The 20,529-nt window shown below is 39.8% G+C and overlaps 1 protein-coding gene across 6 annotated transcripts in view; it reads left to right on the forward strand.

Annotated features, from left to right (window-relative positions):
- TMCC1 (transmembrane and coiled-coil domain family 1) overlaps nucleotides 1-20,529 on the forward strand; it is a 125,937-nt gene that overhangs the window by 12,314 nt on the left and 93,094 nt on the right. For 2 of the 6 annotated variants that reach the window (XM_075158529.1, XM_075158530.1), the window contains one exon: nucleotides 10,646-10,702. In XM_075158529.1, coding sequence (XP_075014630.1) covers nucleotides 10,697-10,702 — 6 coding nt within the window. In that variant the 5' untranslated portion in view covers nucleotides 10,646-10,696. Of the gene's footprint in view, nucleotides 1-10,237; nucleotides 10,443-10,645; nucleotides 10,703-13,382; nucleotides 14,095-20,529 lie in introns of those variants that run through there. The other 4 variants (XM_075158522.1, XM_075158525.1, XM_075158521.1 and 1 more) reach the window with 4 other exon arrangements.

Below are 20,529 nucleotides of genomic sequence, written 5' to 3' on the forward strand. Positions count from 1 at the left end.
TAACACTGACTCCATTTCCAAATGCATGCTGTTGTGTTGTCATGAGGAGTTGCAGCTATGTTGGGTTCCTTCCTCAGCACTAGAGAAGCCTGGCAGCATGCCCATGTACTTCAGGACAGATACTTGTGACTGCTTGGACTGCGTTCCTGAGGCACAAGGACTAGTTTGCCACTATTTCTACCTGGTAGGGTACATACATACTCAGTTATATTGTTCCTTGTCTCAAGCTGTGCTTGAGCTACCTGAGACTTGGAGAAGTGTCTATAATGAGTCAAGCTGAAAACACATTTTGCCTGTATGCTATTTCTGTTGGCAACTGGTAGCAGATTCTTAGGAATGAGTGTAGGGTAGTCTTTTACTGGTAGGTCCTCCCAGCCTCTGTCAAGCGTTGGGTGAAGGACTCCCAGCAGTGTTTAAAGGGCAAACTGAACATCTTGTTTGTAGCACTGCAGGGAGGGACTTGCTAATGCTTAATTAGAAGAAAAGAGCCATTTAAACAAACCAGCCCCAGATTAAGGCCATTACTGTTATGCTAATATAATTTAAGAGTTGCACTTAATTAAAAGCTCCCTGGACTAGCTCACTTGAAGAAAGATCAGGAAGGACAGTTTTCTTCTGAAGAGCAGGGATGAAACTGTCGTATCATGAATGTGAAAGAGTTTGCAAGTGGTAATGTAAGCCATCAGTTTGTTAGTGAGTCCTGTTAACCTCTGATCAGAACTTGTCTATCTTGCCTGTTTTGTGTCACATTTTAAGCAATACTAATGGAATGAGCTTCCAGATCTTGCAGCCTGCAAGCAGATTTTCCAATGACAGTGGTCTTCAGACAGTAGAGCTTTTCAGGTATTCTTCTCAACAGCATGGAGGGAACTATCGCATGAGATGCATATTGCTGCTTTGAGTCCAAGTTTTATGTCTGGGGAGAGAGTGGTTAAGGTATGCTGTTTAGAGCAGACATGTTAAAGATCTGGGCTGCGGTATTGGGATGGTTATCAGTGTTTTGGATTAGCAGACTTTTTCACCATTCTGGGACTGAATGTGGTTTGAGTTTGTCTTTGTAAATTGTTTAAAGTCAGACTTCTACTTTGTAACTCATTTGATGCTAAATACCAGTGGGAGGCTTTCATATACCTAATAACAAGAGCACCTGAATCAATGGGAAAAGCATTGTGATTTTACTGAGCCGAATGAAAACTTTGATCCATCTTTTAGTCTCAGTAAGTTCAGTCAACACTTCTGAAAGATCAGAGAATTAATACTGGTTTTGAGTCATCAGGGGGAGTATTTTACCACTCTGTGCCAGGTTAGTTCTACTTTCTTCTTTCACGAGTCATTGTAAATATGATACTTTCCAAAATTCAGGGCTGAAAGCACATGTTAAAATCGCACATAGTGTGGGTTGGTGGTAGATGGTATCTTTCATTATAAGCCTGCTGATTTAACTTGCTTTAACCCTCTTAAAACTCCAAGCCTGGAATAAACCTTCCTTTTACAACTAGAGGTGCTAAATCTTGCAAGCTTCTGTGCTGGCATTGTCGCAAATGAATGTCGTGGTTTAACCCCAGCCAGCAAAAATAAACTCCACGCAGCCGCTCGATCACCCCCCCCCCCCCCCGGTGGGATGGGGGAGAGAATCGGGAGGGCACAAGTAGGAAAGCTCCCGGGTTGAGATAAAAACAGTTTAATAATGGAAATAAAACTAAGTAGAACAGTAATAATAACAATGAGAACAACAACAATAACAGAATACACAAAACAGGCAATGCACAACGCAGCTGCTCACCGACCGCCGCCCCCCCCCCCCGGTTTTTATACTGAGCATGACGTCACATGGTATAGAATACCCCATTGGCCAGCTGGGTCCACCACCCCGCTGTGCTCCCTCCTCCTGGTGCAAGCATCACCCAGCAACAGCCAAAGCATCAATGGGCCATCAATGCTCCTTTCACACCGAACCCAAAACACAGCACACCCCCCAGGCTACTGGGAAGAAAGTTAACCCTGTCCCAGCCGGAACCGGGACAATGAATCTGCTAGTAGTTAAAATGAGAGGCCATCTCTTCTTTTTTTTTTCCCTTTTTTTATGACTAGCATGCTTAAAAGTCTCTCTGTAATACCTGAAATAGTTGTGGTGTAACCTTTTGTCTTCCCTTGGAAGTGGAATGAAAATACCTGTATTTCTACTTTGTGGTTCACTTGTTCCTGACATTTGAGTCAGCTTTGACACATTGAAAGTGGCAGCATCTCCTGGCAGACAGGCAATGAGGATAAGAGCAACTTTGATCTCTTCCCCCTGGCCTGTTCCTCTCCTGAGAAGGTCCTGCCAAAATGTTTGGCGTGGCCTAGTAACGTTGCATTTTTCTAGAGGCTGGAGAATCTGATCCAGATAATGCAAATGTTAATAGCAAAAGTGGATAGTAGGAGTGCAACTGACCACAGGAACATTTGAGATGCTTCAAGGAATTAAATCTGCTCCAGTGAAAGGTTTCTTTGAAGAGGGGGAAGCTAAAAGAAACTGAATTACTCCTTTTCACCTTTGCATGTATAGAATTAGTTTGGTATTTGAAGGTAGGCTTTTATTGTTGCTGTGCTACTCTGAACAGGCTCAGTATAGGCTCCTGCCTGTGAAGGAAATATCTCCATAGCTGGTCTTAACCACATTAATGAAATGATTGCATCTGCTGCTGTGAAATTGGAACATATTTCTGCTGCTATATATCCCTGCAATAGTGAAAACTGATAAAGCAGCTTAAAATGGTTTCTTCAAACAATGAACTGTGGCTTATTTTGACAAACAGGAGTCAGCGCTTAAAGCTGCATTTCAAATGACAGACACACACGAGTGTATATTGCTGTAGCAGGTTTTTTTTTGTCATGGTCCACATAAGCCTGGAGCTTTCCCCATCTCTGAGTTGAGAGGGGAGCAGACTGTGCCAATGACCACGTTTTCTCTCTGTGCCTTATGGATTTTCCCAAAACATCACATATCTTAACTCATCTTCACGCTTTTGCCATCCTCTGGGCTGTGGGGCTTTTAGCTTCCCTTTGATTTTCCCCTTAGCCTCAGTGTGCTTCCAGGCAGCTGGGGTGGACCCAGCCATTGCTGCCTGTTTTGGACTGTGCACCTGGGCCTGTTGGGTCTGTGTCATCGTTTTTTCTTCCCTGCTCTTCCTTTGATAATCACACTGCAATTGCTTATGACTTCACTGCATGCTGGAATGGAAAGAGTTAAGTCCTGTTATTAAAAACCCCACAACTAATATGCAGATTGTCATTGCTTGTCTAGTCAGTTGTGAGCTCTGACTTCAAATTCTGAGTATATGCAGGCATCTAGTGAAAAATGACTTGTTGCTAGTGATAATGTTAGCCAGTACCTCTCTCCTGTAATCCTGGTCTGTTTGTTCCTTATTTCCATACATACAGAGCTCTTTTCTTTGTGGAAGACCCGATATTTTCAATATTTGCGTAATACTTCTTCACTCTTTCCCTTTAGGGAAGATAGTTTCTCTGTTTACAAAATGCAGTATTTGAACTGTAAAAATGAAATAATTTTTGTTTTGATGAGTCCTTGCTGAAGCTGATGCGAGTTCCTGTTTCTCCAGCTGTTGTGGCCATAGCTTCAGATACGAGGTTTTTGATAACACCATTTTGGAGTAATTGTGCCCTGTCTCTGCACTGCCTCCCTTTAACCCTATCCCAAAGTTGCTGTAACCAACTCTGTGGTCAGATTCTTCCCCCAGTCCTGTTTTCCTTCAAAGCTGAGTTAATTTTTTTGTTTTGGTTCACATCACAGCCCCAGAAACAGCTGTGCCTACAACAACTAAAATGGTGGTATGTCATGCTGTGGGACTGAAAATGAGCCACAGGGGGTAAAAGAGGTTGGAAATTCTTTAAATTGCTATTTCTGACATACTTCTTGTATTGCGAAAGGCCAGCCTCAGATCCCTGCTTGAACTGTGACTGGACATGGTCCCTTCAGATGCCCTCCAGTGAAGCTCTGAATTCAGAATATGCACTTGACTGGTTTGTAGAATGTGTAAACATGCTTACAACTTTTTTCCCTTTAGCAAAGAGCAGAGATGTTCTTGAGGAAATGCTGCAGTTTGGCTTTCTTTTCAATTTGGTTTTGAAGAAGAGTAGGTGAGGATGTGGATTTTCTGAAACAGATCACTAAATCAAGTGAAAGTGTCAGCTGTCGGTCATGTCTTGGCAAACTGCACAGTTGTAAATTGCAGCCTTGTGTAACTTCTTCCACAGTATACATACTTGTGGTGGACACAATGTAAAACTACTAATTTTTAATCCACCTTCTTAAAAAGAAAGACTTGCTAGGAGGCAAGCTTCCTCTTATGTCTAGTAAAACAGACAGTCTTTATAAGAATTCTTCGTATATATCCAGATCCATCAAATTTATTTTTCTTCAAAATACCTACAGGCTGCATTTTTAGTGTGGTCTCTGAACTTTAAAGTACAATCACAAAAAAATTTCTAGAAAATGTGCATGATGTATGTAATTGTGAATGTCGGCAAATGAGAAGGCTCCAGTTAAATCTTTTTTTAACCTTGATTTAGCTTTCTTGAAGCACTGGTTTTATGAATTTGATGGAAAATAGCCTGTGTGTAGTCTTTTCCAGGAAAGGATATTTTTAAAGTGATTTTGGTAGGTTCCAGATATGGTACTGTACACTCCCTGTTCATAAGTAAATCAGAACGTGGCAGCAGTGAGAGATCATGTAGGTATGACACTAACCTTACAAGGGTAAATTTTAAGTTTGGTTCTCTGCTCCAAAAGTCTTACATAACCTTAAGGCAGCTTCTTGATCTTTCTGTGTTTGTTTTTTCATCTGAAAAATAGCGAAGTAACAGTAGTTCTATATATACTGTAGGAGCATTCCAAGGGTAAATTCACAGACTAATCACCTGTTATGATAATGTAAACCTATAAATACTTTATGTAGCTAATAAATTCATGAGGGGTGAAGGAGATGCTTTAAAGATAATCAGTGCTTTCTAGAAGGAAGAACAAGAAGCTCTGCTAAACTGTGGAACCAGTAATATTGCCCCACAGTCAGACTATTAAGGAATACCAGCTCTAGATGCAGCAGCACAGTCTTGAAAGTCTTCTAATAAATTTACAGGTTGCAAGCTATAGAAATATAGCTGAAGTATTTTGCTTTGATTTTCATGTGATGTTTATAGCATATACCAAAATCTGAATGATTATCTATTGGCACCCCTGCGTGGTTCTTAATTTTGGAGAAGTCTTGACCTCTACTTCATAGCTTTGATTCAGACACCAGTGTAAACACTGAGTTACTGGAATGTTCAAAGAGAGATGGAAAAGATTTCAGTGGCAATTGATTGTACTGCAAAGCAGTAGAAACATTTCTGAAAACCAGTCACTCAACTTAAGCCACTGCAGTTTCCTAATAAACAAGGAAAATTGCCTAATCTTTGACATTTATGTCTATGGTCCTTACACTGTGAACTTCTGACATCGCAGAAGAACCATTGGTCTTTATATTCACAGCAATCAATGAGCTTCTTATAGGACAGCAGTAATTTAGAGGTTGCCCATGGGTGGTATTGAAGATGCTTGATTCTGATGTGGGTGTATTCAGGAAAATGTTTCTTAAAAAGTAATTGGAAGGAGAAAGGGATCTGTCGCTTGTGAGAGTGTTTGGTATCTGCTCATCTGTGACTTGAGTGCAATTGTCTCTTATCTACAGGATTAATATTTGAGCTTTCAGGAACAAAAAACTGTGTGCATTAGTTTTGTCGGTCAGCAGTATTAAATATAAAGTTATGGGAAGGAACTGTTTCAACAGGATGTGGATCTGAGAAGAGGCTGATGTTGAAAAATCACCTTCCGGTATGTCTATGAACATGCTATCCTTGCACAGTATGAGCATGTGAACCATTAATGGATGCAGGGTAGAAATGGTGAATGCATTTCGGTGTGCCAAAGCATAAAATGTTCTGCTGCTGAACCCTCTGAAATGATGATTTGTTAATGTGCATGGGGAAGTCGTGGGAAAAGGTGACTCCCCCTCCCCACTTCTGCTCCAGAGAAGAGGAGGACAATTCTTAATGCCTTTTGAGTGACCTCAGGGATCTGCTCCCACCCCCTTTTCCTTGCAGCATACTCACCCCTAACAAACGAGTGGATGGACTGTCTAGATCTATTTTAGGCTTGTGTGGATTCTAGGAGAGAGGTTGTATGTCTCATGTTTTGTGTGGGCTCAGACATAGTGCCATTTTTGTCCTTGACTATCTTAAAAATTTTGTTAAGTTGCTCCTTGGTGATGATCGCATAATTCATACATAAACACACTGCCAGCCTCTCTGTTATTTTATTAACAATGTGCTGGAGCAAATTTTTGTGTTCTTTGGTATTCATACAAATGACCTGTGGTTTATTGTGTAAGTTGTGGGACTACTAAATGATGAATTGATTTATAATGCGTGTGTCATTTGACTTAAATAACCCTTTTGCCAGAAGAATACAGTTGGCTACCTTTGTAAAATTCAGCAGCTTGGCATTCTAAATGTGAGTTATTCTTAACTGATATCTGTACACATTGCCTTCAAAGGAATCTAAGTGTTTTGCGCCATTATAAAGGGTTTTATTGAAGTACCTTCACCAGTATTACCCTCAGTGTTTCTCCCCTTCTTCAGCTAGCTGGATTATTAATATTTTGCATATAGGAAGATATTAGGCACAGAGGTTGACTTGCTCAAGGTCTTTTAACAAGACTGACAAAGCTGGTTTAGCCCAGGATGTCTAGTCTCTCAGCCTGTACTTCAGCCACCAAATCGTGTTCCTGCTGAATCTGTGGTATGAGGAGAGCAAGGATAGCAGAGCTGGTGTCATTCAGCTGACTTCCTTCTTGATTTCTGGATAATGTTGGGAATAGGTTGGAGGGTTTAGGGAAATCACTAGGCAGAAATCAGTAAAAGCTATTGTTACTCTACTATGTTGGTTTTGCCCTGTAACACTGTACAGTTGGCTTAAAAATAGGCTGTAGATCTCTTGCTTTGCCCTGTGTGCCTTGTTCCTTTAAAGTGGCAATTTCTCTCCATGCAGTGTGGCCTTTCTCACTGTATTGAATGGCGTGGACTCCTTATCCGGAGCACTGTGGATTAATACAGTGAATTCCTTGGGCATGCCACCTGCCACTCCTTATGTTTCATCAAAAGTAGCTGGCTTTGGGCTGTTCACCTTTTCTAAAATCTTAGATGCAGAACCTCAAACAGAAATTTGGCTTGCTTTCCACATACTTGAAGCTGTTTTTTTCCCTTCATTTCCCAGCTGTGCTATTTAATATGCTGAGTTTTTCTGGTTTTGTCTTTTAATTTGCTCTTTCAGCCATATTCCATTTATGTTCTTGCATAGAATACTGTCAGTGTCAGGGTTGTGGCCAGGTGAGGGGCTTTATGTATTTATCTATCTATATATCTCTCTCTATATATCTTCTCTCTGTTTCTTCTTTTGGACTTCATTAGAATTCCAGGAAATCTTTTCTTGGGTGAATTTTGGAGGAGGAGGAATTCTGTCTTGAAAACTACAGGTATCCTTTTCATTAAAAATAGTATTGTTTTCTGGTCTTTAATTTTTTTTCCCTGTATTCTGCCATCTTACCTATATTCTTCGCGTTTAATTATTTCTTGTACGTCTTTTTCTTCCATTCTTGCCCTAGTTCTCCACTCTGACTTCTAAAAAATTGTTCTGATATATTATAATACCTAAATATAACTGTTTCTCCAGGTATTGGATAGTCATGCCACTATCCAATTGTTTCTTTTGGGTCAAATTATTTACTCTATTACTGTTGTCTTCCTCTTTGAATGTTTTCCAAACCGCAGCCCCTTTGAATTCCGGTTTCTCACGAGTTCCTCTTTCTGACAGGATTAGCTGTGAACACTCTGAGCTTTCTCTCCTTATTTGCTCTGCTGCTTGTTGCTGCTGAACTATGATGCTTTTAAAATATCTTAATCCTCCTGTGGATATAAATCACTTGCTAGGGTCCCCAGTTCCCATAATATGTGGCTTTCCAGTGTGTAACTATTGCCCATCTACTCTGTCTTGCTAAACTGTTTGCCTTGATACAGAACCCATTTTGGGATGAGTCTCTGAAAATAATCTGGGATTTCTGAAACTAAGCTGGGCTGTTTCTTAATAAAAATAATTCTTATCCTGAAGCAAGTGAAAAATCTTTTTTTTTGCCAAATAAGAGGAATGGGAAGCATCTCCTACCTAAGATCCCTGCTAACTGTGGACTACAGCTCTATGATGAGCTATTAAACTGACATGTTTATGGAATAAAACAAATGTCAGGGTTCCTTAGCTAATTGTACTTCAACATTAATGTTAAGCGTTTGAGGTACTCAAATACAACATAAATAATAGGTATTTGAAATATTCTATAAAAAGGCAGAATTTTTTCTGTTTTCTTTTGTTGGAAATAATTTTTCTTCCCTGTTTCTACAGTTCTGTGCTGTTGGTATCTGTAACAAGTACTCCAATTGCAGATAAGTCAGCTCTGAGCTGGGTTTCAATGGTAACTTCAGAGTTCATTTTGTTTACAAATAACTGTGGTTTTGAAGGCAATTCATTAAACTCATGCATCTAGAGTAAACTTACTTGAATAAAGTTTACTTGAATAAAATCTAATTGGCCAAAGTCTTTTCAGGCTTCAGATCTTGATCTTAGATACTTGACAAATTTTTGAAATTTTCATGTTATGAAGTATTTGATGAAGAAAAATGAGAGTAGGAAGAAACTTTTTCTCCTTATACACGATCTAGCTGTCTAGAGCAAAACAGCACCAGCAATACTTGATTTATTTCTACCCCTTCAAGTTCTCTCTAATATGTATGTGTAGCATTCGTGCAAAGTAAATGGCTCTGCAATAGAGCCATTACATATGCAAAAAAAAAAAAAGATGCTAAGATTGTGTCTGCTCTTCATAAGTACAGGAAAGTGGAGCTAGCCTGTGCAGTAGCTTTTCAAAGTTTAGAAAAAAATGGAGCTTCTGACAGAAAATGGGAGATTTGACTTGTATGTTAGTGAAGGCTGTGATTCACAAGGGAGAAAATACAAGTATTTTTCCTGACCTTACATCTCAAAGCCCATCTGTGGGCACTCTGGAAAGCGGACTCTGTGGTATAAAGGCTGGGATTTATTTGAATCAAAAGCATCTGTTGACCTACAGGGTCATATAGTGCTGTAGGGCATATCTATGAAGACCTCACTGGCAGAGGCTCTTAAAGTTCTTATAAATAAAAAATAACATTAAAACTGAAAAAAGAAAAAAGACAAGTAGAATGGCTATGAAGTTATGTTAGTGGCACCTCATATGTTAACAATACGTCACGCATTGTGCCTAGTTCTCCACTCAAACTATTGTAGAAATAGAATTTCTTCTATGTCAAGATCTTTTTCAAAAATGCATTTGTTCATTTTTTTTTAAGTTCTTCATATTTGCTGTCATCACTTTCTTCATATTCTAGCATCCCACTTCAGTGGTTCTGATTAACATTTTCTTTATGTCTGCTGTTGTGTTGGAGGTGGGAATCTGGCGTGTAATAAAATAGTCAAAATGCCTCAGTTGAGCAGAGTCTTGTAGTATTCTTCTGAGTGCTAATGTATTCTGAAGCTTGTGTCCCTTCCCCCCCCCCACCCCAAGAACTAGTTGAGTAACTAATGATCTTTGGAAAATATGGGTAATTTAGCTGTGGTTCAGAATAATATATGAGTCTGGCTAGAGAAATGCAGTCGTCGTATCTGCTCTCAGCTGTCCTCTTGTCATCCTCCGTTGTGTTCTAGCAAGCATCTGGCCTTACCTTGGGCTTGTTGTAGAAACATTAAACAGATCGTCAAAATGCCCTTGAAATACTCTGTTGCCTCCTTTAGGAAAGGAGAGCAAAGCCAGGATGGTGTCCTTGGGCGTGGTGTGCTTTGCCTAGGTTGGACTCAAACCTTTGAATCTTTCACGCTTATTCTGTGTGAAGGCCATGACTGGGTCCATTACCACCTCTCCGTGTAGATGGGTGGAGCCTGTAGGCAGTCTGCCATTACGGAAGGGTGCTGTGCAGGGATTATTGCTGTAGTGGACAGGGGTTGGTTTTGTTGGCAGAGGTTGCTGTTATGCACAGTAGCAGTTCAGCCAAGGTGACAGAGGCTTTCTTGTGAAATGAACTGATCAAAGTGCTCACAAGTCTCACGTCCTATTAGGTGAACTCCAGATAAACAAGAACAAGCTGTTTGACTTGCGCCCAGAACATTTGAACGACTAAATAGGAGGAGAAAATAAAATCTGTGTGGACCAGTCTGACCTTGCAGGCTAGAGCCCTGAAATCTATCTGTGCTTTCAGTGCATACTGGTGGCCATAAATCCCAAGAGAAGATGTTCCTTGACAAGAAATTCTTGATTAACTCTGTAAGATTCAATTTTAACTTCAATTATATTTGTATCCCTTCAGTTATTTGAAAGACACTAAAATAGCCCAGCTTCCAGAGGCACTTGCATTTAAATGGGAAAAAAAAAAAATCTGGAAGTTGGAACCATGCTCACTTTGTTGTTTCTGTACATCTTTCCTCCCATTTCCAAGAATTGCATCTCATACCCAATTTCTTTTGCAGTTTTGTTCAGTGGAGGGACTGCTGTATGTCAGCCATGCTAAAGGGCAAGTGATGGAGGCAAGTACTAGTTTATATATTCACAGTTATCTAATATTGTTTTTGCCGGTTTCTCCTTTTGAACTGTTTTGTTTCTTAGTGCTGCAATTATAGAAATAATTGCACAAATGAAAGACTATATTAGCATGTTCTGGGATGTAATAATGTTATAACATCTGCTCAGTATGACTGTATATGGATTTGTGAATTTTGTCCCTAATGTGTTGTATTCTCGTACGAATAAGAAATGTATGTTTTTGAACTTCATGCTATAAAGTACTCCATTTCCTCCCTCAAACTGAAGGTTGTTATAAGTGGGGAAAAAAACAAGCACAAAACTTGAATCCTAATGCAAATGTGCTAATTAATTCTGCTGATTCACATTCTTCACATTTATGAGTAGTTTTTTCCCCAAAAGCAGATACTAGGACAAATAAGTAGTTTTAAGGATCTTCATACCATATATGCAATTTGAAAAGCTCTTTTCAGGCTCACAACAGACTCATCATATGGAAATATGAACAGACAGATGACCGCAAAGCTCCCTATAGGAGCCTGTTAAAGATACGAGTCAGTGTAATTTCAGAAATCAGTCACAGAATACACAAGGGTAGCAATGACTTGTTTGAGCTAACTGCAGGCTGATTTGTTTCAGGGTGGTTTGTAAATTGACATAGGGCTAATTTAAGCAGGTTAATGGTTTCCAGCAGATAATGCATGGAACTCTAGTTAGACTGAAGTGGTGTTCTTTAAGATCAGCAGTATTACCAGTGGTAATCTGTATAGAAAGTGTGCAGGAGATCAAAAAGATACTGGTTAGAGAGTATATTGGGCATCTTTGATATGAACTACAGTTCTTAGTGAGTCCTGACTGGAAAAATGAATACTGAGGCAATTAGCTAAAATGTAAAAGGCAGTTATGGATCAACTGTCAGGTTTGTGTATTATATGCTAAATAATTTTGGGGCTCTTGAGGTTTGTTCACTGAACCATTTGGTCTGTTGGATGAAAAGTAAAATCTAGTTTTGCCTTTTTTCCCCAAAACTTAAATTGAGTGGAGACCTGCAATTCAACTTTCTGGAAAACCTGTTAGATGAGAAAAAAGAAATATTAAGAGAGAGCGAGCTCAAAAGTCAAAGCGTAATACTAGTCATAAAGGTACTTGAAGTCATTTAAGAAAGTGTTAAATATGTAAAAATATAAGGTGGGTTGCACATTTTTTTGATTCTGCCACAATTTCTGCATGAATATGGGTAAATATATTTTTCTGGGATGTAGTTTATTACTTTGCATTTAATGTGTTATTGATTAAACTGGCCAATATATTTAGACTCAATGCTTATAACATGTTTAAAGTACTGAGATAAAATTATGTATGATTCCAGTGTTTTGCTCTGTAAGTACTGAATTTCATCTTGCCTCCAGCTGATAGCAATGACATTTGGGAAAAAAAAAGTGTGAGGCAGCTCTTCTGATATTTTTGGATACCAGTTTGGGAAGCATTTTGGAATATGTTTAACCCATTGTGTCAGGCTTCAATGCGCAAAATTGAGAGCGCTCTAATTGTAACCTCAATGTGTTATGTTTCTGCAGCTGTTTTAAGATAAAAATGAATGCTCTCAAATCCCAAACATATGTTGCATTTCAAATAAGATGTTTTTTTAAAGCACAGGCTGCTTCTGCCAAGATTGAGGTAGACCTCTGTGATCTGGTTTCTGTATTTATAGAAGCCTAATCAAAGCTTTCTCCTACAAGAAAACAACAATCAGCTTCCAAGCATGTGATCTCATGGTGCTGATGTGAAACTCTTTCAGATACTGTGTCCTTTCTCCCTTCCTCATTCCTTTGCTGTACTTCTCCATAGTATGTTGCTATATAAGTGCTCAGCTGCAATGTCCTATAACCAATTCCTGCCTGAGCCCAACTGATAGATAAGGTTGAGATCTCTTGGAGAAAAGCTGCGTGTTTTCTCTCTGCTAGAGACTGAGCTACACATACACGGTGCTGCTCCCTTTCAGATTGGTTGCTTAATCTACCTTTAAAAAGGCATTTTGTTTTCTCTGAGAGCTATGGACAAGGCTGTGCCAATTGAAACCATTTCACTTGCCTGTTCTTGCTTGAAGACAGATTTTCACATCTGGTTTCCAGTGCCATCAGCAGATGTTGGCAGTAATAAGCCATTTCTTACTATTTGGAAATACATAACTGATTTGGAAAGGTTCTGTTTTCTTGCGTATATTAAATACCGTGAAGTTAGGCATTCTACAGGAAAATCAGATAGGCAGAGCAGACATTACATTTGAAGCACAAAATCAGACCTTTGTCAAGGAACAAAATTAATTCTGCCAAAGAGACTAACATGCTCTTCAGAAGTCTAACCTCATGTTCTGTTCAGTATTATTATGGGCTTGTTCTTAATAAAAACTGGTTTCTCCTTGCTTCTCCCCCTTTTGAACAGCTTTTTTACCTTTCTTGCTTTCCTATACCCTTTGTGCTGGGCTTTTTCCCCTAGGCAATGAATGACTTGTCTCATACAAGCTTTGGCTTCTGCGTACAGCCTAGATGCAACTAATACCACATGGAGAGATGCTCGGAAAACTGATGCATTTTGTTTTGTTAATGGCATGTTTTGCGCATTGGATTTTTTAACCCACTACTTTCTGCATGGATGTATAATAATGACTCTTTTGTTTAACATTAGATAAGCATGAGATCACCGTGGCACAGCTGCATGTGTAGTCACTCTTGAAGCAATTGCACACCTAATTGGCTGACAGTCTTGGCATTTTTAAAACAAACACAAGCCTTTTAAAGACAGGGGACGTATATATGTATGAGTAGTCCAATAAACCTGTTGGGTGTCATCAATGGAGCCCTCTGGCACTGAACAGTTGTGTGATGACCCTGATCCTGGAGGCAAATCCCAAGATCAAGAGACCAAAAAACAACATGAATCAGAGCAAAAATTATCCAAAATAACCCATAATGCTTTGGAGAACATTAATGTGATTGGTCAAGGCTTGAAGCACCTTTTCCAGCATCAGCGCAGGAGGTCGTCAGTTTCTCCGCATGATGTTCAGCAAGCTCAGGCTGATCTGGAGCCTGAGATGGATCTGGAAAGCCAAAGCGTCTGTGCTGAAATTGATGGTGTCTCCACCCACCCCACAGCTCTGAACCGGGTGCTTCAGCAGATCAGAGTGCCACCTAAAATGAAGAGAGGGACGAGCCTGCACAGCAGGCGGGGCAAGGCAGACGCCCCGAAAGGAAGCCCGCAGATCAACAGGAGGTCTGCCCAAGATATTCAGTCAGGTCGGCCTAGATCGTCATCTACTACAGATGCTCCCACAAACTTGTCCGTGATGGAGATTGCTTCTTCTATCTATGTAGGTGGAGAGGAGGCCACAGCAGCAGCAGTAAGTTACTCAGATTTACCTTTGGTCTTTATCATCTCCTTGTATGTTTTCTTAAGCCTTTTGAATCTTGTTTTTAAAAGCAAGTTTGTTTCAGCAAACACTAATACTACTGTGTTCAAAAGCTGCTTCAGTGGTGAAGCAAGGAGCTTAAAAGATGCAAGCATTAGTCATTTTCTCACATGGCAGGTGGCTTATTTTATATGTATTTGATCAGTGAAAGAGAGCTACTTTTGAAACACATTTGACTGGTTGGATGGCACACCACAGTCAAACGAGGAGTGATGGGAAGAGCAGCAGCCAGACTAGTCCTCCTGCGCAGCTGTTATTTAGTTCCTGCAACAAAACCTTGCATTTACATAGATGCCTTTTTTCCTCCCCTCTTGTTTTATTGTGTATTTTATAAAAGTGAGGAATTCCAGTTTGAGTGAATGGCACTGTCGATCTTTTAGGCTGTTGAGAGGCTCTGGGAACACTGGCTGCAGCCAGTGATTGAACTGCAATGCCAGGTTGACTGAATCTGATTTAGATCAGCCTGGCTACTGTGCTGATATGGGATCACTGCTGTCCCTCTTAGTTTGTCTAGCCTGTATGGAAAAAGCGTTCACCGAAATAACAGTCTCTGTTCTGTGACAAAGCTATGCACATCTGCTTATTGATGATATCAGAAGTAGTGTTTGTCTCACCATCTCTCTTCTTTCCCAGATCAACTTAGTTGAAGCACTCCTTTTTTTTGAAAATCTAGGTTTCTGATTTAACTTGCGTATAACCTGTATTTTCCTAAAATTCTTTGCAGGCTTGTTCATTGGAGGACAGACCCTTTGATAAAGATAGAAATCAGTTTTACAATGCTTCCTGGTTCGTATGCTCTTAATTAAAGAGGGTCTGACCATGAGTCTTGGATCAAGAGAAACAATCCTGCTAGTGTTTGGTGCTGTTGAGACAGCATGGTCCCGAAGCTTACGTAGATTTTTCATTATGAGAATTTGTTCTCATGTACTACAGTTTCTTTGATGTTGGCTAGATGATGATGGATTGGGGCCGAATAACATCTCCTCAGTCATCCGGAGGTTGCCTCACCTTGCCTCTGCAGCAAGATTGTTCCCTTGTTGTACATTGTTTTCCTCCCCTTGAAGCCTACTTTGAAATACTCCAAGTGAAAACTTTTCAAAGTATTTGGCGATGTAATATGCTTTCAATGTATTTCCCTGATAGTCATCCGGAAATTAGCATATCTTGCATTTATAGATGGTAATTACAAAGTATTAGCATAAATTACAATATCGTTCTAAGGCAGTGAGTAAAGTTTTCTCTTGGGAGAAGGATTGAAGGAGTCTGCCTGGAGCTGTGTCTGAGGTTTTTGTTTCTTGCCAGCAGTTAAAAGAATAGAAATAGTAATAACGTAGTTAGGAAAAGCATACGCTCTCCTAGGATGGGTTAACTTTGCAATTGAGCCATTAAGAGGCCTCAAGAAGAGGTTTATTTGCTTACTGGCTCTTTTCCATGTGAGTGAGCTCATGATCTTTGTTTCAGGAGAGTTTTGGGGAAAGTTGAAAGTTTTCCGAGTGTGTACCCAAATCCAGCAACTTAAGTTTATGAAGCAAACTCTGATTTGTTGGTTTAAAACTGTAGTTCCTTTACTTTGTGTATCAGTGGGGAGATTGAACAGGCCTAAGCATACCAGGTAAGTGATATGGGAATATGGGAAAAGACCTGGAGTGAGGTGTCCTTTCTCTCAGCTCTGTCAGCTGGTCTCATGAAATATTACCACCTTCGCCTAGATCAGTGATCTCCAAAGTAGGCTGTGCGCAAGACAATCCAGTGGAGTGTGGGAAGAAAATATTTTTTGTACCATTAATAAGTAAAATAATTTTTTGAAATAATGTTTGTTTTATCTTTCTTTTCCTTTATAATTTCTGTTTTTGTGTATGTTTTATAATGTACATAATGTATTAGTTCAGTAGTACATGTATATAGTTTATAAATAAATATACATGTATTGGCAGTCCATGCTCAAAAATTTTTTACTGATAGGGGTGCACAATCAAAGTTTGGAAACCACTGGCCTAGATGAATTGGATCACTTGGCAGGAGTGACTGGAAAAATGAGAACTATTAGTCTGATAGTAACTGCATTGTGCTACAACAGCTGCTATGTGTGAGAACAAATTTAAGAGTCAATTTTTCGTAGGCATGTCCTTTGATTACTGAGAAGCAGCAACTGTAGCTGTTCTTCCTACTGAGAAGCATGCCATATTGATAAGTGTTTTCTATGAACGGTGGCTCTTCTGCTAACCAAGTAGTCGTCTCAGAGATGGATGTGAGAGCAGTTCTCATTGCTGTTTGTCACGTCCTCAGCTGGTATGCCCTGTGACTTGAAGAAAAGGGGCTGTCCAGGCTTTCTCCCCTCCACACTTAAGAGAGAAGGGAGGAGACTGGAGTCTGAAAGAGGAAAATGAAATGCGTGTGAGGAAAGGCCTTCTTTGAGGGCTAGGCCATCCAGAGACCTCCATGACCAGTTGTCCTTCTGTGAAGTTTAGTGCATTTTCAACTGCTTTTTAATATTTGCATATTGCACCATTTTTCTGGCAGGCAATAAAGATGTGTACTACAGATGTGTGTCACACTTTGGGGAAATACACCTTTGTCTGCTGTCTAATTTGGGCATTTTGAGTCTAGTGGAGAAGCTTTGTACAGCATTTATAGTGTGGCTGAGCTGACCTCAAATTCAGGTTTTGCCCAAGAGGATTTTCCTTTGTGGTAATGAACTGATGGATATAGTGGGGAGAAAAGGGGACAGACAGTGAGACTGTTGACCAGCAATCTCTGGATTGCATCTGGAGCATGGCCCACTGGAATGTGACTATAAGGTAGGCTTTTAGAAGAGCAAGGATCAAGAGTGGCTGAAGTTCCTGATGTACCTGGACAGAAATGAATCTTTTAAAAATCTTTGGAACATGAGAATGGAAAATCTGATATACTCGGTGTTTTTAAATGTAGCTTGCCTGCTTACAAACCACTATTGCAAGAAAATGGCAGCAGCAGTCTCCCCTATGCATATGAGCAAAAGGGAGGCAATCAGCTGTTCTAGCAATGTTCATGTTTTCCTTTGGAGTGGTACTTGTATCTCTGTGGTGTGTGCATGCGGGGTGGGAACCCTTTGTCGTGGGGCTGAGGAAAGCTGTGGAAATGAAGTTCATGCACTTCAGCATAGCTCCCCTCTCTCGCATGATCCAGAGCACGCGTGCTGCTTCGGGACATAATACCTCACCCTCCTTAACCTGAGCCTTCCAGTTCCTCTGTTCTAATTTGGAATTGCTTCCTGATACGCATTCTGAAAAATATGGGTGCTCTCATAGATAGAACCCAAATACTTTGGGAATGCTGCAATGTTTGTTGATATGGCTCTGAGTTTTGTTGTATTTACTTTTCCATTCTTGTTCTGTGTATTTCTTAAAATCTCACTTAATTCTCTTTTACATCACCTAAAAAAAAAAAGAAAATCCTGATGAAAAATAGCTGCACAGAAGTAAAAAATGTCATCTTCTCTATAAAGTGGAATAAATAAAATCTTGCTTACTGGTCACTTCATTCTGTAAAGGTATTTAATTCCTGTAATGTGAAGATGGTACACTTGTCATGAGTTCACTGGAGTCATGTGTGTGCTTTCTTTAATCATAAACCTGTTCCCATTTGTAGCATAGATGATACTTAAACAATGCTACCTAGCTAACAAGACCCTAGTTGGGCAGAGGGAAAGAGCTGTTCAGCAGCATGCAGCACCTGATTGAGACACAAAATAAATGATGTACTACTTTAATGAGAACCGCAGTGTTGGTGAAAGATTTAAGACTTGATATCATCTATTCAAGTAAAGAGTGCTACTGCTTTTTATCAGCGCATTCAGTCACTTCCAGAAATGTAGCTATGAACTGGGATAGCATTTGTGAGGGCCCTTTGAGTTGCAAAATCAAAGAGTCAGCAGGATTTCAAATTGCTCAGAAAAAGGAATTTTTTATTACAGGTATTTTTATTTAAAATAGTTCATGTTAATGAAGAAGCCAGAGGACCATATAGCAAAATAAATTTAGGTAACATGACAACTCTAAAACCTAATCTCTAATACCAATCTTCTTGCAAAGAACATTTTTGTTTTCTTAAAGAAGTATTTTGTAGTTATGTGTAAAGTTTACCCATTCTTTTGACTGCTGTTAGTTTCAGTATTACTCTTGCATGTTTTATTTGGTGAACAAAGACTTAAAATGAGAGCACAGAAATTTTTTTTTTTTAACAGAACCGAGTAAAAAACATAGCTACAGCAGCTCTCAAGTTTGTTCTTAGTTTAGTCAAGTTTTCTCAAGGAAAATGTGTGTTCCTGCTGTTCCTTTAGCATTATCATAATTTCAATGTTAGGGGGTTTATGCTTGATTATTGGCTTTTGTTGAATATAACTATGATGTTCTGCCCAGAGATATGACAAAACAGGAACTTTCTTGCTTGTGCATAGTCTTAAGCGGGCTCAGAAACCTTGACTGCCCTCAGACTCGTCAGCCTTTTCTAAGTAAAGGCAAAAGCCTTGACTTGTATAAGCTACAGTTTACTTCAGAGATTTGACATGCTTGAGTGTGCACTCAAGCTGAGGCAGTACTGATTCTAGCTGTGCGCTTATTTACACATGTAAATTTAGATAAATATGGCCTGTTGTTTAACAGCATTAAATTCAAGATGCAATTAGATGACCTGTTGCTTGCCTTATTCAGCATTCTGCAGTTGTACTTTCATGTGATGCAATTTTTTTTTTCTTTTATGAAAAAGACTATGGGATTAAGTGATCTCAAATATAGTCTTTCCCCACCCCAGTCCTGCCTGAAACTTACTCATATCTTCATGGAAGATGGGTGTGTGCATAAATTGTAAATGTATCTCTAATCAGCTTCAGCTATGATCGAAGTTGATTAGTGTCTGAAGGAACATCTGGTTCCTGCCTAAGGGTGGTGATATAAACAGATGCTCTAAATAACCAAGAGGGTAAGGGAACACAAAAAGTGCTGTGGATTCCAAACAGTGACTTTCTCTGGTGTGTAAAATATCAAAACAAGCAAGAAAGGGAGAAAATTGGTTCATACTTTTACTGGCTGTAATGATCTGATCAAGGGACTTGGAGAAACCGTGGTGGCAGCGTGGAGCTCTGTCTGGTAGTTCCTATCCCAGGCAGTGAGATGGTGTAGTGAAGCGCAGCATCTCTCTTTGCTGTGCTTTGAGAAGTGCTGAAGTAAAAGCTGTGATTGTTGGAATCTAATGGCAATGTGGAGCTTTGCTGTTTCTTAGTTTTGTTTTCCGTGGATGTCCATTTCCAGTGTCTCTACACACCACATATCTTCAAGCTGAAGTAATTTACTGCTATGAAACATTTCTCCCTCCTTTCCCTCCACATTTCCTAAATCCTACTTCTTTGTGCTGGTTTTTCTGATGAGAAAATGGAAGGATTTGAATAATTCACCCAAAGTCTGCAGAAAGCAGCAAGCCTTTTGGCTCAAAAGACTTTGAGCAAAACTGACACAGTCAACAAGGTATTCAACATGTTTTCTTTAACTAGTGAAAGGGAGATCATCTGCTAAGTAACAATTAATACAGTATCTTGGCTAATTAGTATCAGGTGACTAGCCAGTAAAGCCTGGAAGACATTTTGGAAGAATTTCGAATCCAGTTTGCTACAGAGAGTTATTTGCAGCATCTCTGGGGTTAGCATTTTTTTTAAAAAAAAAAAAAAAAAAATTCTTCCATTATTTTACAAACTTCGTTGGCGCATGGTTTTATCAGGTTTTGGTGCAAGGCCAAGAAGAAGAACTAGAAAGAAGCAGAAATAAATACTTTAATTTGAATGGATTTGTGATAGACAAAATGTATAGTGAGTTGATCACTGCCAAAATGACTGTCCTAGATGGGTTGGTTGCACTGAAGAATACATGTGCATATGTCAGGGCCCTGAGTGCACCCCCCAGCTTCTGGAAGTTTAGCTGTGTTCAGGATGAGCTGGCTGGTAAGAGCTGTTGTGAAGAAAGTTAGGTGTAGTCTCAGCAAGGGCCTGCAGCTCCTCCTTTGGGAGCTGCTTTTAAGCCGAAACTCTTGCTCTGTCTGTTGATCTGAACCCAGACCTATGGGCTGACTTCCCAGATTAAACTTGGACCTGCTTCATCACTGTGGACCTCTCTGGTGATCCAGAGGCTTGGCTGAACCCAGTTGCCAATCTTGGACCTGGTGTGCTCACCTTTCCTGGGTAGCGAGGGAGTCCACTTGCTCACTAGTGATGTTCTTCATCTGCTGCTGTGTGAGGGCAGCTAAGCAAGCATCACCTGCTGCTGAAGGCCATTTCAAGTACCTTGGCTTGTGTTTCTCTGATTTGGATAAGGAAAGGAAAAATCTGCTGATTCAGCTGTT

This window comes from Calonectris borealis, chromosome 10 (genome assembly GCF_964195595.1).
Source record: "Calonectris borealis chromosome 10, bCalBor7.hap1.2, whole genome shotgun sequence".
Lineage (NCBI taxonomy): Eukaryota > Metazoa > Chordata > Aves > Procellariiformes > Procellariidae > Calonectris > Calonectris borealis.